Source organism: Rhinatrema bivittatum, chromosome 2, assembly GCF_901001135.1.
Source record: "Rhinatrema bivittatum chromosome 2, aRhiBiv1.1, whole genome shotgun sequence".
Taxonomy (NCBI): domain Eukaryota; kingdom Metazoa; phylum Chordata; class Amphibia; order Gymnophiona; family Rhinatrematidae; genus Rhinatrema; species Rhinatrema bivittatum.
The window spans coordinates 31,402,568-31,430,526 of NC_042616.1; the positions used below are offsets into that span (position 1 = coordinate 31,402,568).

General features: G+C 45.6%; 1 protein-coding gene across 1 annotated transcript; it reads right to left on the reverse strand.

Annotated features, from left to right (window-relative positions):
* Positions 1-863: 863 nt before the first annotated feature.
* Positions 864-27,619, reverse strand: LOC115083754 (oocyte zinc finger protein XlCOF6-like). Its single transcript, XM_029587756.1, has 3 exons — positions 27,416-27,619; positions 8,324-8,450; positions 864-4,827 (listed from the first exon to the last, which is right to left on the reverse strand). Exons 1-3 carry the CDS (start codon positions 27,437-27,439, stop codon positions 2,414-2,416), a joined length of 2,565 nt encoding a protein of 854 aa, XP_029443616.1. The 5' UTR covers positions 27,440-27,619; the 3' UTR covers positions 864-2,413.
* Between the last annotated feature and the right edge of the window lie 340 nt (positions 27,620-27,959).

The window sequence follows — 27,959 nt, forward strand, 5'->3', positions numbered from 1 at the left end:
GGCTGCATAGGAGAGAGGAATAACCAGTAAGAAAAAGGAGGTGATAATGCCCTTGTACAGATCCTTGGTGAGGCGTCACCTGGAGTACTGTGTTCAGTTCTGGAGACCGGATCTCAAAAGGGATAGAGACAGGATGGAGGCAGTCCAGAGAAGGGCGACCAAAATGGTATGGGGTCTGTATTGGAAGACCTATGAAGAGAGGCTGAAGGATCTGAATATTTATACCCTGGAAGAGAGGAGGTGCAGGGGAAATATGATACAGACCTTCAGATAGCTGAAAGATTTTAATGATGCATGGACTTCAAACCTTTTCCATTGGAAAGAAAACAAAAGAGCTAGGTATCTCGAAATGAAACTCCGGGGGGGGGGGGGGGGGGGGGGTGTGTGACTCAGAACAAACATCAGGAAATATTTCTTCATGAAAAGGGTGGTGGATGCCTGGAATGCCCTTCTAGAAGAGGTGGTGAAGACGAAAACAATCAAAGAATTAAAAAAGGCATAGGATAAACACTGTGGATCTCTAAAGGCTAGAGGATGGAAATGAGAAAAGCGTGCAGGGGGGATAACTTGCTAGTGTGGCAGAAGGCATGGAGGTTACTACCCTTAACCAATAAGCCTTGATGCTTTTAATGCAACTGCAACATTGCTCCTCATTTAGATGGGGGGGGGGGGGGGGGGGAAGAGAAATTGGATTCAGACGACAAAAGAGGGACCTGACTTCCATGATCTGGGACACTGATACGCAGCTATAAGGGAAAAAGCACAGGACTGCTTCTATGGCCAAGTCCATAAGCAAAGCACATCAAGCAGCACTGTTTGAATTTTCAAGAAAGCTCATCACCCAGTAAAAAAATGTTGCTAGCTGAAATTTTTATGGGTTATCATAAGACTTGGGGATAATTGCATGGAGTGGCAGTTACTACACTTATGAGAAACAGGGGAAGGGCCTACACAGAGTAGCAGGACAGACTGGATGGACTATTTGGTCCTTTTCTGCTGTCATTTCTATATTTCTATGTTTCTCTTGTTTTCAAATTCCATTGCCTCATTCCTTCTATGTTTAAAGATCGAGACAGATTTTGTCCATTTACTTTTGTATTTTAGCACTTTTTGAGTACTGGAATCTGTTGCTGATGTCAGGTATGCTTGAAGGTCTATAAAAGCAGTTCTATAAGTATAATCTATGTGTATTAAGGCCCATACGCCTTCAGCTCTTGGAATATACAATTTCAGCATATCGTTGTATTTAATTGTTCATTTATATTCCACTATTGGTGACAGGTCAGCCACTTCAAAGTGGATTACATCACGTACTGTAGGTATATGCTGGTTCAGATTACATGATGTGTATGAAGAAATGTTCTTGTTCTTACATCCAACTCTTTAAGGATTTTATCAGGCCAATCTATTCCAAATCTATAGGACAGTGAAAAATTTGCAAGTTGATAAATAGCTTGTATCTTATTTTGTGTTGTTACAGCACTTTTCACAATCAATTTCAATCTCTTATAGCAGGGATTGCCAACTTTTGTTTCTCAAAAGCCACAAAAAAGCCTGGTTTAGAGAATAATTTTGCATAGAATAAAGGCAATGCATGGCAATCTATCTCATGCACTACTTATTAACGAGCATTAGCAGCATTACTGTTAGGTTCTTGCCAGCTAGTTGTGAGCTGGATTAGCCAGTAATGGAAACAGGATGCTCGGCCTCATGACATTTGTCTATTCATTATGGCAATTTCTTATATTATGTTCTTAGGTATGTTCATTATGGATCTCCTGAAAACCTGGTCTATTTGTGATTCTTGAGGACTGGAGTTGGCCACCCCTGCCCTATAGTACTCTTTACTGGACTTTTCTCTCAGTAACTTGTGCTGAATTTGTGCGCGTTCATCCATCCCTGGCTATATGCATAAACTTTCATGCTCAAATTCTTTTATGCTACAGTCTTCAGAGAAATATTTTCATTTTTACTTAATTTTCCTTTACAGAAAGTCGCCTTTCAATCCTGTGTGGAATCTTTGGTTGCACTTGCTTTTTGTTCTCTCAGAGCAGCTTTTACCACACTCATTACATTTAGATGGTTTAATTCCCATGTGGATTCTCACTTTTTCTCTAGTAGATTCTGAGATGACTTGTGAGTGAACCTTTTACCACACTCGGGACACGCAAATGGTTCCACACTTCTGTAGATTTTTTGGTGGATTATTAGAAATTTTATATGATTTAAGCTTTTACCACACGCAGTACATGTAAATCATTCCATTTCAGTGTGAATTCTCTGATAAATTTTGAGGGATCCAGACTAAGAATATATAAATGATTTTCAATAACTGTGAATTATCTGGTAGGCTGTGAGACTTACCTTCTGACTGAAATTTTTACCACACTCAGTAGCAAGTAAATAGTTTGTTTCAAATATGGATTTTCTGGTGTCTTCTGAGATTCGCCTTCCAGCTGAAGCATTTATCACATTCAGTACATTTAAATTGTTTTACTTCACTATGGATTCTCCGGTGGTCTTTGAGGGTTGCCTTCCGGCTGAAACTTTTACCACACTCAATACATGTAAATGGTTTCATTCCAGTGTGAATAATCTGGTGGGCTATGAGGTTTGCCTTCCAGCTGAAGCTTTTACCACAGTCTGTGCATACAAATGGTTTCATTCCAGTGTGAATTATCTGATGGCATGTGAGGGTTCCCTTCTCCCTAAAGCTTTTACCACACTCATTACATTTAAATGGTTTAATTCCAGTGTGGATTCTCTGGTGGTCTGTGAGATTTGCCTTCCAGCTGAAGCTTTTACCACACTCCAGACAACAAAATGGTTTCACACCAGTATGTATTATCCGATGGCACGAGACTTCTGACTTCCGATTAAAGCTTTTATCACAGTCAGTACATGTAAATGCTTTCACTCCAGTATGGATTCGCTGATGGATTTTGAAAGATTTTATGTTGCTGAAGCTTTTATCACACTCGGTACATGTAAATCTTTCCATTTTATTATGAATTTTCTGGTGAGACTTCAGAAATGCTAATACCCTGAAGCTTTTACCACATTCAGTACATGTAAATGGTTTCAATTTACTGTGGATTCTCTGGTGGGATGCTAGGTTTGACTTGTGACTAAAGCTTTTACCACACTCAGTACATGCAAATGGTTTCACCCCAGTGTGGCTTCTCTGGTGGATTTTGAGAGATTTTATGTAAATGAAGTTTTTATCACACTCGGTACATGTAAATAGTTCCATTCTGGTGTGAATTCTCTCATGATATTTCAGAGATCTTAAGACTCTGAAGGTTTTACCACATTTAGTACATATAAATGGTTTCAATTTACTGTGAATTCTCTGGTGAGATGTGAGATATGTCTTCTGAGTGAAGCTTTTTTCACACTCAGTACATGTATATAGTTTTATTCCAGCGTGGATTTTCTCATGGCTTGTTAAGTTTGTCTTCTGACTAAAGCTTTTACCACATTCTGAACATGTAAATGGTTTCACCCCAGTGTGAATTCTCTGATGGATTGCGAGATATGCCTTCTGACTGAAGTTTTTACCACATTCAGTACATGTAAATAGTTTTATTCTAGCATGGGTTTTCTGGTGGCTTGTTAAGTATGTCTTCTGACTAAAGCTTTTACCACATTCAGCACATGTAAATAATTTCACCCTAGTATGAATTTTACGATGGACTGTGAGATATGCCTTCTGACTAAAGTTCTTACCACACTCAATACATGTAAATAATTTTATTCCACTGTGGATTTTCTGGTGGCTTGTTAAGTATTTCTTCTTACTAAAGTTTTTACCACACTCGTTACATGTAAATGGTTTCACTCCAGTGTGGATTCTCTGATGGACCTTGAGGTGTGGCTTATGACTAAAGGTTTTACCACATTCAGTGCATGCAAATGGATATAATCCTGTGTGAATTTTCTGATTATTTGACAATTTTGTCTTCTGACTGAAACTTTTACCAAATTTTGTAGATGTAAATTGTTGCTCTCCTTTGTGAATTGTCTGTTGTGGGAGGCCTGCCTCCCCACTGAAGTGTTTTTCAGACCGAATACAGGAGAATGGTCTCTCATCAGTATGGGTTTTTGTTTGTTTTGAAAAGACTTTTCTCTGACAGAAGCTTTTATTGTATTCATTACTTGAATTCTGTCTCTCCCCTTCGCAGGATTTTGGCTGTTTTGTGAGGTTACCTTTTTGATTGAAGATTTTGTCACCATCAGTAGAAGAATCTGTTCTCGCTTCTGTGCAACTTTTTTTGTATTTTGTGAGGCTTGCTTTAGAAATAAAGCTTTTTGAATGCTCTGCACTTGTACTCAGTATCTCTTTTTTGTTGATTTCCTGGTGTTGCATTAGTTCTCGCTTCCTATTGAAACCTCTCTGAAACTCAGAACCTGTGTATGCTTTCTGTTGTAACTGTATTTCTTCATTTTGACTGAATGTTTTCCCACAATCTGTAGCCGGAGATGGTCTCTCTTCAGTGTGAAATCTCTGCTGTGATTTCAGAGTCATAGGATCCCTGAGGAATATCCCACATATATCACATACACATCTTTCTTCTGTTCTCTGGTTTCTCTGCTCTTCCCCTGTAAGTGAGGTATTTCTGGCAATTTTCTCACTCAGAGCTGAGTCTTCTGCTAAGTTTCCTTGCTTTTTATCTTTGATGCATTGATTTCTGCAGTTTTTTCCCCACTCAGAACAGGAGGAAGTATCCTCTGCCTCTCTTTCTGATAACATCTTGTTCTCTTCCGGATTCTCACTGAACTCCCTGTGATGTGTCTCTGTATTATCATATCTGGGATCGTCATTTTCTAGATAAAAAGGTAAACATTGGGTATTATTGTAGGAGGACAGTTTAATGAGTTCAGTAATACAATAACATTTACTTTTTCTTGTGTTCCTGCTATTCTCCAGAAGAGGAGACAATGTGATAGTTTACAAGCTGGGACGGCAACGTTTACACAGCCGTACAGGCACATATGTACACATTTGCAGGCTTGCGCCAAGGGACACAGCTATTTTATAACATATGAGCGTATATGCACACATGTTATACAACAGGCTGAGCGCGCAATTTTAAGTAGGCTGAAACGCTGCTGTTTTGTACCTTTTTGTTTGCTTCTCAGGTGATTTCCCTTGACTTTCATCCCCTTGCTTGTCGACAGCCCTGCTGGAAGTCCCGCCCCCAAGTGATGTCACCCAGGGTCCCTGTTCCCCGGGATAAAGTGTAGGGGGGGGGGAGGGAACCCGTAGATGGGACTCCACTGGCAGTTCATCGCCAAAAGGCCTGCCCCTTTGTGAGCAAAAGTAGGCAGAGGGTCTTCCTGGCCAAAGTTTTTGTTTGTATGAATGATTGTTTTATTTTGAATTCACTGGTTGTATTTGGTGGTAGTTTGCTGATAAAGTGAGACTATAGAGAACCTTGGGAAGATTTGTGCTGTGAAGATTATGTGTGTTCTTTGTGGTTGGATATTCTCTGTTTTGTTGGGGTTGGGTTATGGGTTTATGGAGGGGGGAAAACAAGATCACAGTGATTACAGAACAGGAAGTGTACCGAGGGTTAAGCAAAAATTATAAATAATCTAGAAGGAATGAGAGATGGCTTGTACCTATATCTGTAAAAGATGTGTGTGTGTGTGGGGGGGGGGGGGAAATGGGACATTTTTTATAGAGTAGCACCTTTACCATTTGGTTATATTAATGCTCAATCTATGAGGAAAATAGGGTTGGATGTGGTTATATTATTGGATTATGATTTACAATTGTTATTGATCATAAAAAGATGGCACACAGATGACGATCTGGTATTGTTGAATTTAATGACCCTTTCAGGGTATGCATTCCAAGGACAAGCCAGAGACAGCAAGAGGGGTGGAGGGATGTTAGGTGTTTGTTTATTTATTTATTTAAATAATTTATATACCGGAGGTTCCTGTATAATATACATATCACCCCGGTTTACAAGGAACAGTAACTATCGCTACATTTAGCGGTTTACATAGAACAGAATTAAATAACAAAGTTTTTACATTGAACAAATGAAGTAAACAAGTTTTTACATTGATCAAAAACGAAGTAAACAAGTTTTTACATTGAACAAATTAATCGAAGTAAGCAAATAGTGTATAATATTAAACCGTTAATAAACATGCAGTTAATAAATCAATAAATAACATGGAAATATGTAAGTCCACATGAGTATATGTATTTAGTATGTATGTAGTCAGCATGAATATGTAAATATCTGATTGAATAAAGGAAGAATATAATAGATCTGGTTTTTTTTTAATAAGAAGTCTTTTCAGATCTGTGTTAATTCTTTGAATCCAGGTAAGGGAGTGGAGGCCTTGTTAGTGAAGGCATGGGATGCTAAAATTGACTTGCTATATGCTCCTCCTGCAAAGAGATTGCAGTTTATTGATGGATGAACTGATTTATTAATACATGGGAGGAATATTATTTGAATAGAGGATTTTAATATTCAAGTGGACAATGGTAATTCCCCGGTAGCAGTACAGTTTTTAGATTTGATGAAGCAAATGATAACAGGTCCTATTCCATCACGAGGGTCATACAATTGTCCTGTTACTTTGTTTAGATGATATGTGTAGAAAGCAAATGGCAAAAGATCTAGAGACATTTGCAGTGCTTTGGTCGGATCATACGGCAATAATAGGGAAGCTTCGAGTAAGATTGGTGAAATAGGTCTTAATAAGAGGGAGAAGAGAATTTGTACTAAAGTGGAAATTATTGAATTTAAACAAGAATGGGACAGAGTGAGATTAATATAGATCACCATAATTTGAATGTGGAAGAGTTAACTAATGGACTTGTTTGAAGCTCTAAAAGAGGTATATGATAAAGTAGCACCTGAAAAGGTCGTGATGGTAAACCCAGGAAAATGAAAATTTCCATGGCATTGTCTTTAGCTGGGCATAATTAAAAAAGAGATACATAGATTAGAGAGGAAATGGAGGATAAGAGTTTATATAGGATGAAACTGTCAGAATATAAGAGGTTACTTTGGTAAGGACTAGCTTTTATTAGAAAAAGATAAATAAATCAATAAATCAGCCGAGAGAATTGTTTTTGAAGGTTACGTTGATGCCAAGGAAGCCAAAGTGCATTCATACGGAGAATGTTCCCCACCACATCAAAAAAATGTTTAAAGTAGGAAGAGGAAGGTTTCATACATCATCTGCAACGTGCCACTATGGCCTTGTATGCAGAATATTTTCAATAGTAATCATGAACCGACCTCTCTCTCCTACCTGGGCGCTATTAGGTTCGGTGGATTGGACGTGCGTTTTCGGCCCCTTACTGAATAAGGGGTAAGGGAAAACGCGCATCCCAGTATTGTATCGGCCCGAATGTGCTAACACCATGTGAACAGCAATCAAACCTTTGCTCATTGACCAAGCTGAGTTGAAACAGCTTAATGTCTGACATTAAGAACTAAAAACGCTCACAGCACCAGTAATGAAAAAAGCCATTAAGGATGCACAAGGTGCACCTCCAGCTTTAGCCTGGGACTTAACTGGCTTCCCTCAGTAATGGGTAGAAGGAATGAGTTATTTGCCTTGCAGTCTGGATCACACAAACACAACTAAGAAAATAATAACACCTTTCTACACCTTATGTGAAAGGATGAAAAGCTATACTTTTCTGTATAAAACATGCACAAACCAAATGCTTATAAGAAAGTCTACAAATAACAAACAGATTATAATATAATACCGGAGACTCTGGGTCTTTTCTCTCGGTTCAGCTCTCGTCAAAAATCCAGCCTATCCCACCTTAAATCCTTGGCTGGCGAACGGTCAGAGCAATTTTCTTTGTTCTAACTCCTGAAGTTCTGCCATCCCTGGGGACCCTGAACCCTGCCCTCTTTCTCCTTTTCCTTCTCTCTTCATGCGTCTCTTTCAGCCTCAAGATAACCCCTCTCTGCCAGATTCTCTCCCTCCCACCTCCATCTCCCAATCCCTTTCTCACTCACTCCCTCTTCACATCCAAAGTCTAAGATCATAATAAGCAGCATCCATGGGAGAAACATCTGAAACAGACCCATCACATCATAGCCACACTGTGCCTAGAAACTCTGAAGGAGGAGGTTTCCATCAGTAACACCCAAAGGAAGAAGAGAATCAGAATGGAAGAAACAGATGATGCTTTGTGAAAGACCCACGGGATGTTTGTGTGTAAGAGACTGGGAACACTGCAGCTAACTTTCCAGTTCCTCCCATACTGAAGGCCTTCAAAACATTTCAATGCACAACTTCCCATAATGGAAGGAAAATTCATCTTTACCCAGTGATTTCAGAGTTTCGTAATTCTCCTGCATGGTCTCCTTGTAAAGCTCCTTCTGCCATTCTTCCAACATCTCCCACTCGTCCTCGGAGAAATAGACAGCGACGTCCTCAAATGTTACAGGAACCTGGAACAGGAAGAGGGACCTGCTCAGCACCCACTCAGCCTCAGGCACAGCAGCACAAACTCCTGACATGCTTTCTGCATAGTTTTCAAATAGTAAAAATGGAGAAATTACTTACCTGTTAATTTTATTTTCCTTCGTGTAGACAGATGGACTCAGGACCAATGGGTATAGTGTGCTCCTGATAGCAGTTGGAGACTGATCAGATTTCAATCTGACGTCAGCCCCTAGTACATATACCCCTGCAGGAAGTGCAGCTCTTCAGCATTCTCTTTGAAAAGCAATTGTGGATATATGTGTGACTGAGTAACTTGATTAACTTGGTTAACTTGATTAACTTGAACTGGTTGATATGGTTCTAGCCAGCGGTGGATTCACGATGTCAGGCCGGCCCAGGACACATCACGTGGTTTGCCGAGCGCGGCTTTGTCACGGCCACTCACGGCAGACCACGTGACTGAAGCGATCGGCCCACCGGGGGATGCCTGATCCCCCGATAGGCCAATCCGCCCCTGGTTCTAGCTGGAGACTGCCAGTGCAAGTCTGGGTGTCCTAATTAGAGGGAAGCTTGGCTTACCCGTGTTTGTCTTGTTCTCGGGGTTCACCCGAGGTTCCGTGTTTGGCGGCAGCCATGGGCGGGATGCTGAGTCCATCTGTCTACACTAAGGAAAACAAAATTATCAGGTAAGTAATTTCTCCATTTCCTAGTGTAGCAGATGGACTCAGGACCAATGGGATGTACAAAAGCTACTCCCGAACCAGGTGGGAGCTGCCCGTGACCCACTTAGAACTGCCCTTGCGAATGCCGTGTCCTCCTTGGCATTAACTTCCAGGCGGTAGAACCTAGAGAAGGTGTGGATGGAGGACTATGTCACCACCCGAAAGATCTCGGCTGTTGACATCAACTTGGTTTCCGCCCAGGACACTTCCTGGGCCCTTGTGGAAAGGGCCTTGACTTGTAGAGGTGGCGGCTTGCCTGCCTCTATTTAGGCCGCCTTAATCACTTCTTTGATCCAGCGGGCTATGGATGCCCGCGAGGCTGCTTCCCCTTGTTTCTTCCCGCTGTGAAGGATGAATAGGTGGTCCGTCTTTCGTACGGATTCCGTCCTTTCCAAGTAACGGACTAGGAGTCTGCCGACGTTAAGGTGGCGAACGCGGCGAGATTCTTCCAAGTCCTTATGCTTGTCTGGCGATGGTAGCGAGATGGTTTGGTTTAGATGGAAGTGAGAAACCATTTTTGGAAGGAAAAAGAGGACCGTGCATAGCTGTTTGGATCCCGGTGTGAACCTAAGGAACGGTTCTCGACAGGACAGAGCTTGAAGCTCGGAGATGCGACGGGCCGAACAGACTGCCACTAGAAAAGCAGTCTTCAATGTTAGTAGTCGGAGGGACAGACCGTGGATGGGTCTGAAGGAGGCTCCCGCTAGGAAGTCTAGGACTAGATTGAGATTCCATAGAGGCACCAGCCACTTTAGGGGTGGTCGGATCTGTTGGACCCCTTTCAGGAAGTGGGAGACATCCGGGTGAGACGCTAGGCTGCCGCTCTCCACCTTGGCTCTAGGGCATGCCAATGCGGCCACCTGCACCTTGATGGAGTTGAGAGACAACCTCTTCTGTAAGACGTTCTGCAGGAATTCCAGAATTGGGGGATTTTGACTGTCCGCGGGAGGATGTCACGGTCTTCACACCAGGCTTCGAATATTCTCCATATCCTGATGTATGTTAGAGATGCAGAAAACTTGCATGGTCGGAGCAGGGTGTCAATCACTGCCCCCGAGTATCCGCTCTTCTTCAGGCGAGTCCTCTCAATGGCCAGACCATAAGAGAGAATCGAGTTGGGTCTTCGTGGAGTATCGAGCCTTGTTGGAGCAGATCCCTGTGTGGAGGTCGAGGGAGAGGGCTCCCTGTCAGTAGTCTTTGCATGTCTGCGTACCACGGCCTTCTTGGCCAGTCCGGGGCCACTAGAAGTACTGGTCCCCTGTGGTGTTCTATCTTGCGGATGATCCCGCCCAGTAGCGGCCACGGAGGGAAGGCGTATAGTAGGATTTCCTGTGGCCAGACCTGAACGAGGACATCGATCCCTTGGGATTGTGGTTCCCGTTTGCGACTGAAGAAGTTGGGGACTTGGGCGTTGGACCTGGTTGCCAGGAAGTTCATGGCTGGTGTTCCCCAGCATTTTACTATCAACTGGAAGGCTGTGGCCGACAGCCTCCATTCCCCTGGGTCTCGACTTTCTCTGCTGAGGTAATCCGCAGTGACGTTGTCTTTTCCCTCGATGTGGGCGGCTAAGATCTCTTGTAGGTTTGATTCCACCCACGCCATTAGGGGGTCTATTTCCAGGGACACCTGTTGGCTCCTGGTTCCTCCCTGGCGGTTGATGTAGGCAACTGTTGTGGTGTTGTCTGACATGACTCTGATGATTCGCCCTGGAGTAGGTGCCTGAACCGTAGGCAGGCTAGCCTGACTGCCCGTGCTTCCAGTCGGTTGATGTTCCATTCCGACTCTTCCTTGTCCCATTGCCCCTGGGCGGTCAGTTCCTGGCAGTGAGCTCCCCACCCAAGTAGGCTCGCATCCGTGGTGAGCACGATCCAGGTAGTGGGGATAGTCTTATTCCCTTGCTGAGATGGTCTTCTTGTAACCATTGTAGCTGGGTTTGAACTTCCTCCGGGAGCTGGAGGCGAACGGAGTAGTTCTGGGACATCGGATTCCATCGTGACAGTAGGGCACGCTGTAGGGGGTCGCATGTGAGCTCTTGCCCATGGAACCACTTCCAGTGTGGATGTCATGAGACCGAAGACTTGGAGGTAGTCCCACACCTTGGGGCGAAGACTCCTTAACAGGTTTCACAATTGGTTCATTAGTTTTGTTCTCCTTGTAGGAGTCAGAGTGACCTTATCTTGTCTGGTGTCGAACCAGACTCCCAGGTATTCCAGAGATTGGGAAGGCTGCAGACAGCTCTTCTTTGTGTTGACCACCCACCCGAGGTTCTCCAGTAGAGCTTTGATTCTGGTGGTCGCCTGATGACTTTCCTCTGGGGATTTTGCCCTGATCAGCCAATTGGCCAGATATGAGGATTCCTTCTTTCCTCAGTGTCGCTGCCACTACCACCATGATTTTGGTGAACGTTCGGGGTGCTGTGGCTGGCCCGAAGGGTAGTGCCCGGAAATGGTAGTGGTGGTCCAGGATCACGAAGTGTAGAAAACGCTGATGCTCGTGATGGACCAGGATGTGCAGGTAGGCTTCTGAAAGATCCAGGGATGTCAGGAATTCTCCCGGCTGTATCGCCCTTATGACCAAGCGTAGGGTTTCCATGCAGAAGCAAGGGACCCTCAGGTGGCGGTTGATGGACCTGAGGTCCAGGATGGGTCGGAACGTGCCCTCTTTCTTGTGAACGATAAAATAGATCGAATAGTGCCCAGTATTTTGTTGTTGCGAGAGCACCAGCATTATGGCCTTTAAGTCGAGCAATGTGGTCGGTGTGGATTCCACTGCCGTCTTCCTAACAGGGTCGTGGCAGGGAGATTTCACAAACTTGTCCGGAGGGATGTTGTGGAAATCCAGTTAATATCCCTCTCGAATGATGGTTAGGACCCACTTGTCCAAAGTTCTCTCGACCCATCTTTGGTAGAATAGGGCAAGCCTGCCCCCTAAGGCTTCTTCCTGTGGATGGGTCGGCTGATTTTCATTGCGGAGTATGGCTGGGGCCTGGACCGGAGCCGGCTCCCATTTTGTTGTGCTTATTCCGAAAGGACTGGCCCCTGCCTGCTGGGCAAGATGCTTGGTATGTACTTTTGTTCGGTTTGAAGCGCTGTGATCCCCTGCCCTTAGAAGTTCGGGAGAGGGGTGCTGGCTTCTCTTGTTCTTGTCCTCCGGTAGCCGGGGTAGTGGGGATTTGCCCCATTTGTCGGCTAACTTCTCCAGTTCGCTTCCGAACAGGAGGGTTCCCTTAAAAGTCATTCTCATGAGTCTTGTCTTGGACGTCGCGTCGGCTGACCAGCTTTGGAGCCAGAGTTGTCTTCTGGCTGCTACAACGGATGAAACGCCTCTGGCTGCATTGCGCACCAGGTTGGAGGTCGCATCCGTGAGGAATGATACTGCTGGTTCTAGTGCTTCGACGAGTGTGGTGGCGTTCCTAGTCTTTGATAAGCAGGTTTGTGTCACCACGGCACAGCAGGCCGCGATCTGTAGCGACATAGCCGATATGTTGAATGACTGTTTGAGGATGGATTCCAGACGTCTGACCTGATCATCCTTGAGCGCCGCTACTCCTTTGACTGGGATTGTAGTGCTCTTTGAGACCACGCAGACCATGGCATCCACTTTGGGGAATGCCAGGAGATCTTTGGCAGTGGGGTCCAGGGGGTATAGGGCTGCCAGGGTTTGCCCCCCCTTGAACGTGGCCTCCAGAGACTCCCATTCCAGGTCAATCAGAGTTGGACGGCTTGCAGAAGAGAAAAATGGCAGGAGGCCTGATGGAGTCCCACTAGGAGGGGGTTCGTTTTCGGTTCCCTTGTGGCACTTGTGCCTGGGATAGCGAGCTCTTTCAAGCTGTGAGCCACGAGGTCTGATAGTTCGACTTTGGCGAAGAACTGCCTTATGGTTCGGTAAGGTTCCATTCCTGAGGGGATTTCCCCTTCCTCCAGGGAGTCTTGATCCTCGTCCGAGGTGTCTGTGTCCCCAATGTTGGGGCTTTTGGGCGGGAGAGGCAATTCCCTGGGTCTAGAGGGTCCCGGGATGTTAGGGTCCTCTGGGGAAAGGCTGTGGCTGTGTCATTGGAGGCGCCGGGTGCATGTGGACAAAGGTATGTAGGCCCTTGAAAATTTCTACCCAGGAGAAAGATGCTGGGTCTAAATTGAGAGGCGCTGCGTCCCCGGGGAGCCCCGTTTAAAGGAGGTTTCCACTGGGGGCAGAGAGGTCCAGTTTACTGTCGGTGGATCCGGATCCCAGTGCTGGCTGGGGATGACTCTGGCCTGGTTCACCCAGAGCCTCCTCGCACTGTAGACACAGGGCCTTGGTCTCTTCGTGCTGCGCAGCTCTAATGTGGCAGGTTGGGCAGAGGACCTGATCCTTGAGCTTCTTATCCGGTGGTGCCATGGTTTGTGCGTGTAGGATTGCAGAAACCCCGGGTATGTGCGTTCAATTGTACTCTGGGAAGCTTAGTTATGTGCTCCGGGTGCGCCGAAGTTGTGCAAGTAGGTCGGATGAGCATTCAGTAAGATGCGCGCGCGCCGTTGTGCACACGGGGTTTACTTATGTGCCCGGCACAGTTGAGCGCGTGCCTGTGCGCCCGTCGCCCTCATGCGTGTCGCTGTGCGCATGGCACTTATGCGCGCCAATGTGTGCACAAATGATTTTGTGCGCACGGCTCGCCTCTGCGCACGGATCAAATCGTCAGACAGGGTGGAGATCAATCGAAAATGGCGAAGTCGACCACGCAAGCAATATGGCAACCACCTCGGAGGGTCTCCACGTGGGAGGACCCTTGTATCGGACCGGGGTCTAGCCCAGATAGGGCTGATGAACCCAGTGGCACTGATGCCGGCTGGTGATCTGTGTGGCTTTCCGAGCCTCGGAAACCGGAGACTTTTAGGAAGTTTTCTACCTTACCTTGTCTCGGTGTTTCCCGGTTTCGTTCCGGGCGGTCTCCGGCTGCGGTGGAAGAGGGAAAAGTACCTTCACCGCCGTGCTCGAGGTTGCACCCGCTGCCTCTCAGCCGCACCCGTTGCCGGGGGCTAAGTCCACGCCGGGAACCGGCTGCCGGACCGAGGCTTAACCTCTGAGGGATCGCGGAAATCACCTCAGGAATCTCAACTGGGGGACTGACCCATAGACATCACCACAGGACAGCAGGGCTCGTCTGTAGAGGTAAGTTTTCTTCTTTGTTTTGGATTTCTTTGGTTAGAATACTCTAACACTGTGCAAGCTTGTATAAAGTCCCGAAATGTTAAGGAGACGGAAAATACTGGAGAGCTGCACTTCCTGCAGGGGTTTATATGTACTAGGGGCTGACGTCAGATTGAAATCTGATCCGTCTCCAACTGCTATCAGGAGCACACTATACCATTGGTCCTGAGTCCATCTGCTACACACTAGGAAAGCCTGACTTACTTTGCAGACAGAAAGGAAGAGGAAGTAAGGAGGGGATGAGATGGGTGGGACCAGGGCCAGGTTTGACCTGTGCAAAGGGGCAGGACCTGGTGTGATCTCTTTCTCTCACACACACACACACACATATATATATATATATATATATATATATATATATATATATATATATATATATAACTAAATCAAAGCCACGTGGCTGCCCTTGTCTCAAGGTAAGCAGCTCTGTTTCTTCCAAGGGCCAGGGGGCCATAAGTGATCCATGCAACGACTGGGTCTGTTCTGTTTCCTCAGGTGACCCAGAGCTGATGTACACTGCTGGCTCTGCTCCACTTTCTCGGGTCTCAGAAAAAAAGATGGCAGAACAGCATTCTGGGTTGCTCTGCCAAAAAATTCAGCTTTTGGTGATGGCCACAAAAAATGGGGTTGAATAAGCACAAGTCTGAAATTTGCGGGCAGCAGTGCCATTCATCAAGACCAGACTTGAAGCCTTAACAATTGGCATTACTGCTCACAATTTTCAAACTTGTGCTAATTCACACCCTTTTTTGTGCTGTTCTTTGCTCCGCAGTGTCTGCTTCAACATCACCCCTTCCCCTTCTGTCCCCTGCAATATGGAGGGAGGGGAACAAGAGAGGAGGGGCTGGATTAGAGAGCACAGCAGCTGTTCTCGTCTCTGTGGGGCCCAGCGCGCTGTATAACCCGCAGTTGGATGCGGGTTGTATAGGGGCTTACTAATCCCCTTATGCATTAAGGGGATTAGCGCCTCTACAACGCGTGTCCAACGTGGAGTGAAACTAATAGCGCTCATCACAAGCAAATGCATGTGAATGAGGCTATTAGGCATTCACTCCCAATGCAAAAAAAAAAGATGCGCGTCTAGGACGCACAATTTAGCGATCAGAAATGAACGCCTGCCCTGGAGCAGGCGTTAATTGCTGAGCACGCCTAAAACTAGTAATGAAAAGCAGAAGAAACTGCTTTTTTGTACTGCCTCCTACTTAATGTCTTTGGGATATTAAGTAGCAGGAACAACTCTTTAAAAAAAGTAAAAAAAAAAAAAAAAAAGCACGGCAGTTGGGTGCAGGAAGCGGATGCCAAGTTCACAAGCGTCCGGTTCCTGAACCCCTGGCACATCCATGGGTTAGGAAAACAGACGCTGAAAAATTCAGCGTCCCTTTTCCAAACCTGACTGCTGGCACTGTAAGGAGTGAAAAAATCAATATTTAAGTGTCGGGCACTTAATATTAATGTATTCACTCCTTCACTTATTGCCCATTGGTCCTTTTCACTGACATTTGTCAGTGGAAAGGACCAATAAGTGAATAAGTGAAGAAATTAATTTAAGTGCCCGACACTTTAATATTGATTTATACACCTCGGGGGAATGGACGCTGAATTTATCCGCGTCAGTTTCCTAACCCCTGCATGTGCCCTGGTTAGGGAAACCGATGCTGATAAATTGAGCCTCTGTTTTCTTAACCAGGGGACAGCCGCCGACAGCGGACTTCTCTCCCACGCACGCTGTCAAGGAAGCACTGGGGGCGCGCAATCACCTCTAACGCCTCCTCCTAATTTAAATATTGCATCGCCCCTCCCCCCCAGGAGAGGTGCCTGGGGGCATCTTAGGAAAGCGGGCGCTGAACACTCAGCGCCGGCTTTCAGTGCAACGTTTTTGCATCGGCCCCTGTGCGCTTCAGGCTCAGCCCTTCTTCTTTTCTGAAGGCTGCCTGGAGGGGAAGGTTGGAGCAGGACACCCCCGGCTGCTCTGCCTCCCAAGCCTGATAAAGAAGGTGCAGGAACTGCATTCACTCCATTCCCCCACAAATTAAGTCCTGAGTAAAAAGGATCTTCTAGGCCCACATTTGGGGGGGGAAACAGCCATCATCTGGAATGTTAAATCCAGGGAACCACCCTTTATACAGCATAAAATGACAATTTCCTGTTAAGTCTGGAACCATTTAGTTCACAGAGTCTGCCTGGGCGCTCCTGCCTACACTGCTCCAGCTGAGGTTATAACCCTGCTGCTAGCTGTGCAAGCTGGACCACCTGCAGGAGAAGGAGGAATAGCCTAGTGATTAGAGCAGTGGACTATGAACCAGGAGACCAGGGTTCGAGTCCTGGTGTTGCTCCTTGTGACCTTGGGCAAGTCACTTTACCCTCCATAGCCTCAGGTACAAACTTACGGGCCAATACAGTAAAGTTGTGGGAGAGCGGGCGTTTTCGACACGCTACTACCCCCCTCTGAATAAGGGGTAAAGCTAGCGTGTCAAAAACACATGTTGATGGCCCTATTAGTTATTCCCACACGATTCAGTAAGTAAAATGTAGGTAGGCGTTAATTTCTGGAAAGTGCACACGCTATTACCCCTTATTGAATAAGGGGTAAAGCTAGTGCATCAAAAACACACATCCAGATTGTAAGCCCTCTGGGGATAGGGAAATACCTCCAGTACCTGAATGTAAACCGATGTGATATCTCAGATCGAATGTCTGTATATAAAAAAATAATAAATATCACATCTTCCCCAGGTCAGCTTTCAGGTCTTCTCTCTTTACTCCTCTAACATTTTTTGATACATCAGCACAGAAGCTCACATCCTAGAGACCCCTTAATCTTATTTATCATAGCCGCCTCTAGACTCTGCTCTCAGCCCTCCATACCTGACCCGTGCAGGCTTACACTCTGGTGCAGTTTTGGTTGCCACCTCTGCTGGTAAGTAGAGAAGCATTTCAAATTGTTCTTTCCTGTACTTTATTGAAATCTGCTGAATATGTGAACATTTCTCTCATTTCCCTCCTTTCACTTCTTTCTTCCAATAAAATACACGTAATATATTGCACACAGGAAAACAGACACAAAAAGGGGTTGAACTGGTGAGACTGCATCTAGAGCACTGAATGCAATTCTGGTCACCGCATCTCAAAAAATATATAGCAGAACTGGAAAAGGTTCAGAGAAGGGCAAGCAAAAGGATAAAGGGGATGGATCAGCTCCCCTATGAGGAAAGACTAAAATGGTCAAAGCTGCTCAGATTGGAGAAGAGACGGCTGCGGAGGGATATGATAGAGGTCTATAAAATCACAAGTGGAACTGAAGGGGTAAATCTAAATCGGTTATTTACTCTTTCAAAAAATACAAAGAACAGGGTCACTCCTGATGTAATAGAACCTCTGAGAGCACTTAAGTAGACGGTACAAAATGGGATCACTTTGAGGAAACAATTAAAGATGAGACTGCTCAAATCATTGCTATAATGAAGACTTCTTCAAGTCCCCTCAACTCATGAAGAACAGAACTATGAAAGCAATTGGGGAATAATTGGGCCTACAAATAGCCATGATTACTAACCTCTCTTTATGACAAGGCACTCTCCCACTACATTGAAGGAATCATCTGTCTGCCCCTTGTTGAAAATGGCATCAGCAGATGCGTCAAATCTCAGGAACTATCATCCAATCTCATCTTTGACATTTATTTCAGAGGTCATTGAAAGGGTAGTATTAAGCCAAGTAGATGATTTCCTGGATGATAATCCCAACATTGACCAATATCAGTTTGGGTTTAGAAAGGTTTTTAGTTCAGAAATTCTTGCTCTCCAGTTTTTGATACTTCTGTGCTGATCTATCCTTTCGTGGATTGCAAACTGGCTAAAAGACAGGAAACAGAGAGTAGGATTAAATGGTCAAATTTCTCAGTGGAAAGGAGTGGGCAGTGGAGTGCCTCAGGGGTCTGTACTGGGACCTGTGCTTTTCAATATATTTATAAATGATCTGGAAAGAAATACGATGAGTGAGGTAACCAAATTTGCAGATGGTACAAAATTGTTCAGAATTTATCACAAGCAGATTGTGATAATTTGCAGGAAGACCTTGTGAGACTGGAAAATTGGGCATCAAGGTGGGATATGATAGAGGTGTTTAAAATCATGAGAGGTCTTGAACGGGTAGATGTGAATCGGTTATTTACTCTTTCGGATAATAGAAGGACTAGTGGGCACTCCATGAAGTTAGCATGTGGCACATTTAAGACTAATAGGAGAAAATTCTTTTTTACTCAACGCACAATTAAACTCTAGAATTTGTTGCCAGAGGATGTGGTTAGTGCAGTTAGTGTAGCTGGTTTAAAAAAAGGATTGGATAAGTTCATGTAGGAGAAGTCCATTACCTGCTATTAATTAAGTTGACTTAGAAAATAGCCACTGCTATTACTAGCAACAGAGGCCAAACCAGGCCACAAGAACCTGGCAATTACCCAAACACCAATAAGATCCCATGCTACTGATGCCAGCAATAGCAGTGGCTATTCCCTAAGTAAACTTGATTAATAGCAGTTAATGGACTTCTCCTCCAAGAACTTATCTGAACCTTTTTTAAACCCAGCTACACTAACTGCACTAACCACATCCTCTGGCAACAAATTCCAGAGCTTTATTGTGCGTTGAGTGAAAAAGAATATTCTCCAATTAGTCTTAAATGTGCTACTTGCTAACTTCATGGAATGCCCCCTAGTCCTTCTATTATCCAAAAGTGTAAATAACTGATTCACATCTACTCGTTCAAGACCTCTCATGATTTTAAAGGCCTCTATCATATCCCCCCTCAGCTGTCTCTTCTCCAAGCTGAACAGCCCTAAATTCTTTAGTCTTTCCTCATAGGGGAGCTGTTCCATCCCCTTTATCATTTTGGTTTATGATAAGCAAACTTGCTTTTTCCTATTGATAGCAGTGCTGAATTAGCCATGCTGTCATGGGAGTCCCAAGCTCCCAGTCACACTTTATCAACTGTCAGGTGCATGATGTCATTGTGGTAGTCGCTGGTTTTAATTAGGCAATGTGTGCAGAATCACCTGTCCCAGCTTCGCATCTTCTGCTGTCTGCTTGTCTATGCAGTAATGAGAAGTAAAAGTGTGAAGGGAGGACTATGTGGCTGCCTTGCAGATGTCCACTGGTTGCACATTTTTAAGATGTGCTATGGATGTAGCCATGGCTCGAACCTGATGAGCTCTTGGGAGCGATGGAAGTCGTAAATTTTTCTTGCTGTAACAAAACTGGATACACTGTACAATCCAGCTTGAGATGGTTCGCTTAGCCACCGGTAATCCCGGGACATTCGGGTTGAAGGAGACAAATAGTTGAGATGCACGGTTCATGGAGTGAGTTCTCCTTTTATGATAAGCCAATGCTCGCTTACAGTCCAGGGTGTGCAACAATCATTCCCTGTCATTTGCATGAGGTCTTGGGAAAAAAATGGGTAACTCTATTGCTTGGTTGAGATGGAAAGCCAAAATCACCTTTGGAAGGAAGGCTGGATGAGGTCGGAGGATCACCTTATTGTGATGGAACTGTAGGTACGGGTCGTAATGAACCAGTGCTTGTAGTTCACTCACTCTACGTGCAGATGTTACTGCTACTAAAAATACTACTTTCCAGGTGAGATACTTGAGATGTGCTGCCTCCATGGGTTCGAAGGGTGGTAGCTTTAGCTGCTCAAGTAGTATGTTAAGGTTCCATGGAACCGGTGGCTTAGCTATTGGCGGGCGAAGATGCATTAACCCCTTGATAAACCTGGATAATAAGGGGTGCTCAGCAATGGAATGGTTATTAATCGGCCTGTGATATGCGGAAATCACACTGAGATGAACTCTTATAGACGATGTTGCTAATCCCGCCCTATATAGGGAATGGAGATAATCCAACAAGAGGGTTGGCGAACAGTCTATGGGTGGGATACTGTTCTCTGTGCACTAGTTGGAGGTGTATTTCCATTTGAATTTATAAGTTCGTTTGGTAGATTGCTTTCTGGATTCTAGAAGTATTGCTTGTGCTACTTCAGAAACCCCTTGTGCCGTTAGTAGTGCCCGCTCAACCTCCAAGCAGTCAGATGGAGGGAGGAATGGAGAGGATGAATGAGCACTCCCCTGTCCTGAAGTAGAAGATCTGGACGGTCTGGTAACCGTATTGGGGTTGCGATCGACAGACGTAAGAGATAGCTATACCACAGTTGTCTGGGCCAGGCTGGAGCAATGAGGATCAGTTGGCTGTTGTCCAGTATGCACTTTTGAATCGCTCTGGTAATGAGTGGAATCGGTGGAAAGGCATATAGGAGATTCGACATCCATGGGATCAGGAATGCGTCCTGAGTGAGTCGTGAACTGCTCGGTCGAATCGAGCAAAATTGCGGTAGTTGCGTGTTCGCTTCCGTGGCAAAGAGATCTATTGTTGGGGTTCCCCAACAAAGGAAGATCGTCTGAACCATCTCTGGGTTGAGAGACCATTCGTGCGGGTGAAAAATGCAGCTTAGCCTGTCTGCTCTGGTGTTTGCTATTCCCGGCAGGTACTTTGCTTGTAGGTGTATGGAATGCCTGAGTGCATGGTGAAAGATTTGGAGGGCTTCTCTGCAGAGGGGCCATGAACCGGACCTGCCTTGCTTGTTTATGTAAAACATTGCCACTTGGTTGTCCGTATATATATCATGACCCGTCGACTTTGCAGGTACTTCTGAAAGGTTTTTAGAGCATTGCAGATTGCTCGGAGTTCCAGTAGATTGATCTGCAGAACCTGTTTGGTTGTTGACCATAGGCCTTGTGTTTCCCATAGGTCGAGATGAGCTTCCCAACCCTTCCTGGATGCATCTGTCGTGAGTACTGCATTGTGTTGTGGAGGACTGAATAAGGCTCCTTTGTCCAATGTGAGTGCTAGAAGCCATCAGTCGATGTCTTTCTTCATCTGAGCCGTCAACGTTATATGTTTTTCCAGTGGTTGTGAATGCTGTTTCCACTGTCGTTTGAGACCCCACTACAAGAGTCTCATGTGACGTTTCGCATTCGGCACTGTGAAATTTGCTGCCGCCATGTGACCCAAAGCCTTCAAAATGCTGCGAGCCATTGGACATTGTGTTTCCTTCAGTGATCGGAGCAGAGAACGTATTGTCAACTTCCAGGCTTCCGGAAGGAATGCTCTGGTGTGAATGGTGTCCAGGCGAGCTCCTATGAATTGCAGCAGTTGTGTAGGTTGCAAGATAGTTGATGATCAGCCCCAAATCCTGGAGGCAAGCGATTGCTTTGGTGAGATGATCCTTTAAGAGAATCTGGTCTGACGCTACTATATCGTCCAGGTATGGGAAAACCGTCATACCTTGCTGACGAAGGTGGGCCACCACCACCATACATTTGGTGAACACCCTGGGTGTTGCTGAGAGACCAAATGGAAGGACCTTGTACTGGTAATGCTGTTTGTGGTATTGAAAACAGAGGTATTGCCAAGAGGATCAGTGGATTGGAATGTGTGTAAGCATCCTTCAGATCTATTGAACACATCCAGTCCTTGGGTTGTAGTAAGGGAAGAATGGACTTCAGAGAAACCATCTTGAATTTTCCCCGAACTATCCATTTGTTCAAGTCCCGTAGGTCCAGGATAGGTCGGTAGCCCCCTGATTTCTTTGGAATTAGGAAATATGGGGAATAAAAGCCCTTGTCCTGGTCCGCCCGAGGGATGTATCTGATAGCCCTTTGATGGTGAAGTAGGGCTATCTCTTGGGCGAGCTGGGGGTGCAGCGTTTTCGCACCCCGAGGTGCTAGATGTGGAATTTGGGGCTTAGTGATAAACTGCAGTTGATATCCATTCTTCACTATGTCTAGGACCCATTGATCCGATGTTATGGACTCCCAGGCTGTGAAGCAAGCTGTGATTCGTCCGGGAGGGGCCTCTGATGGGGGAGGTGGTGGCCTGGTTCTTAAAAAGACCGTAGGGTCTTCACTGAGGCCACTGCTTGCTGCGGTTGTTGTTGTCTTTGCGACCGTGGTTTTCCCCTCCTTTGCTGTTGTTGCTGAGGGGGATGAGACTGCTGTCTTTGAAAGGTAGGATATGACTGTGTTCTGAAAGGCTGATAGCTTCTATACGGTCTACGAGAAAAAGATTGTCTTCGAGACGTCTGGTAATATCTTTTAGAAGATGCTGGTGTTGTTAAGGATTGTACTGCAAGAGCTTGATCCTTCAACTTACTAACTGTATCATGGAAACGTTCGCCGAACAAGTTATCTCCCAGACATGGGAGATTAGCTAGCTTATCATGCAATTCCTCTCGTATGGCACTGGCCTTCAGTCAAGCTAGTCTGCGTGCCGCTATTGCTGTTGCTGATGCTCGAGAGGAGTTATCGAATCCTTCGTATACCACCCGAAGGAGATGACGTGAACATTCCTCCATGTCTAAAATAGGAGAAGGAATGTTATCCCCTGTCGAGGTAAACATTCCTTTAGTTGCCTGTATGCATTCGTACATGTACAGTACCATGTAGAATTGATGATGATGAATGCGTGCTGTTAGCATTGCGTTTTGGGAGACTTGTTTCGCAAAATCATCCAGGCATTTATTATCCTTGCCAGGGGGTTGGACGCATGTGTCTTTGACTTCCTTGACCTCTATAACGCTGATTCCACTTCGATGGACTCATGCGGTAATTGTGGAGTGGAATATGCCGAAGGGTTTTGCAACTTAAACTTTAAGTCCGTTTTTCTAGACACCGCTGACAATGTGAATGGTGTTTCCCATGATTTTTGGAGAACACTATGTAACACGTTGTGTGGAGGAAGCGATGTAGGCTCTCCTGGCGTATCGAAGATCTTCAAGAGGCTCTGGGTTCCGGTAATTTTTTCACTTCCAAGCATAAAATGGCTCCCATCTTATCCACAAACTTCGGGTAGGAGAGATCCTCCGGGGGAGAGTACGGTTCAGGTGGTTGCTCCAGTGGATCTGAAGGGTAGCCGGTGGAGGAGGAAGGTGAAGATTGCGACGATACCAAATCCCTTGGAGAAGAGTGTTAGCGAGCTGGTGACGAGGGCTGTGGTGGTACTGCCATCAGTGGTGGTTCCACCGGGAATAACTGTGGCTGCTCCGGCATCTCCCTAGGACTAGACGGGGATTCCGGCGGTAAAGTAAAAGAAGATTGCAGCGTATCAAAAAATCCCACTAGGGATTGTGAAAGTTCCCAGAATGCCTTTTTTGGTGTGTGGTGGCATTGGAGAGCGTTTATGAGAAGTGCCCAATGGTGGCAGTTCTTCCGGGGAAATATCCGGATGGACGGATTGCGGGTAAGAGGCCTCGAATTAGTGTCTCCTTCTGAGGGGTTAGTGTGACGTCCCGACTGGTGTTCGGATGATTCTCTTGTGTCAGTTGACCTAGAGATGGAATGAGAGGAAGCAGAAGACGAAAACCGTATTATCTGCTTATCGGAGCATCCTGAGCCTCTCGATCTTCCCACCTGGTGGGAGGAAGATGAGGCTGATGACTTGCCCTAGGTGTAATGTGAGGAGCGTCTACGTTTTGTGTGTGAACATACTGTCATCTGGAGGAGGAAGAAGAACTCCTATAACTGTGCTTAGACCTCTTATGTCAGACTGAATGCTTACTATCCGTTGGAGAATCCCTCCCTGATACGGATCTTTTTGAAAATGCATGACTCCCTACTGTCGAGGACTGCCTTATGTGTCTCGATAGAGGCTCCAATTGTTTTATCAGCTCTCGCCATACTTGCGCCAGTCCTGTAAGCGGTCCCGGCTCCTGGCGTGATGTGCTCCCGTGGCTTCGGCGCCGGCTTTGATGTTTTCGGCTGTGGCTCTGGCCTCTTTGGCAGCCGCTCCGTGTGCGCCGAGCGGTGCTGTTTTAACGGTACCGTATGCGTCGGTTGGGCTTTCGGCCCCATCTGGGGAGTTGTCAGCTCCATATTCAGTATAGGCCTTGGTTCCCCCGGCGCTGATGGACTCCTGTACTCCCGTACATGATCGGACGACCGACGGCACCGTTTCTTGTCTGATGACGGCGAGTGCTGTCTCGAAGCCCTCCGTTTAGATCCGGGGGCTCTTGTCGTATCGGCGGGTCTTGACCCAGTTCCCTGGGTTTCGCCTTGGTCCTTAGGCCGCTTGTCCTCCCTACCTCCGGTCCTGGGGGCCTGCGGGTCCCATGACGAGGCTCGTTTCTTCAGGGGTAGCGTCAGCGACGCCGGCCCGGGTGACAAGTGCACCATGGACGATCTGCCTCCTACCTTGAGCACAAGCATCCTGTAGGCCCTATGACGCCAGGCTCGCAGGGACATCCGGCCATAAAATTCACAATCTGATTGATTGTGCTCCGGTCCCAAACCGCAGAGACACGGCTTGAAGCCCGAAGGCTTTTTCGACATTTCTCTTCCAAAAAAACAACGAAGTATGAGAAGAATTTAGCTCTGCGTGCGCTGAGGAGAATCTGTTACTTTCCTGCGCGGGAACTCATGCGCAGCCGCAGAATCTGAAAAAAATCTACACTCTGCTTCTTAAGCTCCGCCTCCCGGGCACTGACTGGCAGTTCCCATGACAACATGGCTAATTCAGCCCTGCTATCAACGGGAAAATCCATTTTGACTGAGTTTCCATTAAACCATGTTTTTCTATATGCTCTACGATTTTGATCTTGAGAATAGTTTCCACTATTTTTCCTGGCACTGAAGTCAGGCTCACTGGTCTATAGTTACCCGGATCGCCCCTGGAGCCCTTTTTAAATATTGGGGTTACATTGGCCACCCTCCAGTCTTTAGGCACAATGGATGATTTTAATGATAGGTTACAAATTTTAACTAATAAATCAGAAATTTCATTTTTTAGTTCCTTCAGTACCTTAGGATGCATACCATCCGGTCCAGGTGATTTGCTACTCTTTAATTTGTATATCTGGCCTACTACATCTTCCAGGTTCACAGTGATTTGGTTCAGTTCATCTGACTCTTCGCCCGAAAACCATCTCCAGAATTGGTATCTCCCCAGCATCCTCATTAGTAAACACGGAAGCAAAGAATTCATTTAGTCTTTCTGCAATGGCCTTAACTTCCCTAAGAGCCCCTTTAACCCCTCGGTCATCTAATGGTCCAACCGACTCCCTCACAGGTTTCTTGCTTCGGAGATATTTTTTAAAATTTTTATTATGAGTTTTTGCCTCTTCGGCCAACTTCATTTCAAATTCTCTCTTCGCCTGTCTTATCAATGTTTTACACTGACAATGCTTATGTTTTATCCTATTTTCTTCAGATGGATCCTTCTTCCAGTATTTGAAGGATGTTTTGTTGGTTAAAATAGCCTCTTTCACCTCATCTTTTAACCATGCTCGTAATCGTTTTGCCTTCCTTCCACCTTTCGTAATGCGTGGAATACATCTGGACTGCGCATCTAAGATTGTATTTTTAAACAATGTCCATGCCTGTTGAATACTTTTAACCTTCGCAGCTGCACCTTTCAGTTTTTTTCTATTTTCCTCATTTTATCAAAATTTCCCTTTTGAAAATTTAGTGTTAGAGCTGTAGATTTACTTATTGTCCTCCTTCCAGTTATTAGTTTAAATTTGATCATGTTATGATCACTATTGCCAAGTGGCCCCACCACCGTTTCCTCTCTCACCAAATCCTGAGTTCCATTAAGAATTAAATCTAAAATAGCTCCCTCTCTCATTGTTTCCTGAACCAATTGCTCCATGAAGCAGTTGTTTATTACATCCAGGAACTTTATGTCTCTAGCATGTCCTGATGTTAAATTTACCCAGTCAATATTGGGGTAATTGAAATCTCATGAATTTATAGACATCTATCATATCCCCCTTCAGCCGTCTCTTCTCCAAGCTGAACAGCCCTAACCTCTTTCGCCTTTCCCCATAGGGGAGCCGTTCCATCCCCTTTATCATTTTGGTTGCTCTTCTCTGTACCTTCTCCAGTGCAACAATATCTTTTTTTGGATGCAGCAACCAGAATTGTACACAGTACTCAAGATGCGGTCTCACCATGGAGTGATACAGGGGCATTATGACATCCATCGTTTTATTCACTATTCGCTTCCTAAAAATTCCTAACATTCTGACTGCTTTTTTGACTGCTGCAGCACACTCGACTGTCGATTTTAATGTATTATCCACTATGATATTTTTCCTGGGTGGTATCTCCTAAAATGGAACCTAACATTGTGTAACTACAGCATGGGTTATTTTTCCCTATATGCATCACCTTGCACTTATCCACACTATCCTTCAGACCCTTGTTTTTCAGGCAATGACTACCTCGATGTGCTGGTCATGGGTCTCCCAGAAAATTCACTGAGTGCCCTGCAAATGGTACAGAATGCTGCAGCCTGAATACTAACTGAGGCTAGGAGGCATGACCACATTACACCCATGCTTTTCTCACTCCATTGACTTCCTATCCAATGGAGAATTAAATTATTCTAACTTGTTACACTTATCCATAAGCTTTTAACTGTTTCTGCACCTTGGATTAATTCAATATTACATATTAACAATTGCTGGTTACTAGAAGTTCCATCCCCCAGATGGCCCTTAGGGATAAGATTAGTTGCCAATATTCAGCACTCAGGACTGTTCTGTCATCCTGAGGTAGCATTACTTCATGCAAGTACAACTCTTTGTTAGTATGTGTCATGCCTCCCTATCAGTCTCTCTCTTTTTTCCCCCAGCTTCTCCCCATAGCCCTTTCTACCCTATTTTTCCCCCCAACCTGTCCCACAAACCTCTCTCCCTTCCCCCTCCCCTACTACTAGTCTCTCCAGGTGCTCTCTCCAGACCCCTCCACTACTCATGCCCAGCTTACTGCAGCCCCTACTAAACTGCTAGCCCGCAAGGGTTGCCACAGCTCTGCTCCATGACTGCCTAATTTCCTTGACTAGTCACTTCTTTCTTCTCACGGCTCCTTTATTTTCTCTGCTGGCAGGGTTTGGGTAGCTCAGCAGATAATTTTGTAACCCCATTTGAGTTAAATCCCACAGTTTGGAAATTGTTGTCCTAGGAACTTAACATGTCCTTCCCCAAGCATAAATGCTCCCCTTTGTCAGCCCTACCTGTGCAGTCTCTGTCTCAGCCATTTTCTCTCCTGCTTTTCTGGGTGGGAGAAAGGTGCAGGATCTCCCTTCTCTCTCAATGGCTGAAGCTTGCAGAGAAGCTGCAGGAAATGTTCCGGGTTAGGAGGGAGGAGAAGGGACAGGAAGGAGGGATCTGGGCAGAGAAACAGACTGGAAGCTTTGTGGTCTCAGGAGCTAATGCAGGCGCCATCTTGTGACTGGCAAAAAGCTGCTGAGGCTCCGGTTACAGTTACAGCTGCCAACCAGCTCCATGTCAGGAGGGACAGCGATCCCAGGCCTGGGTTTGTCTCTCAACAGGAAGGTGCAGATCCAGAGGAATGCTCTTCATTTTTTACCTGTATGTTTTTCAGGACTAGATCATAAGCTCTTTGAAGCAGGAACTCTCTCTTATGTGTATTTGTACAAAACTGTGTGCATCTAGTGGTGCTACAGAAATGATAAGCGATAGTAGTAGGATGAATGTTTCGAGTTCGCGTCCCTCATTCTTAAATGCCAACAAAGAAACTAGCGGCACTGCTGGGAG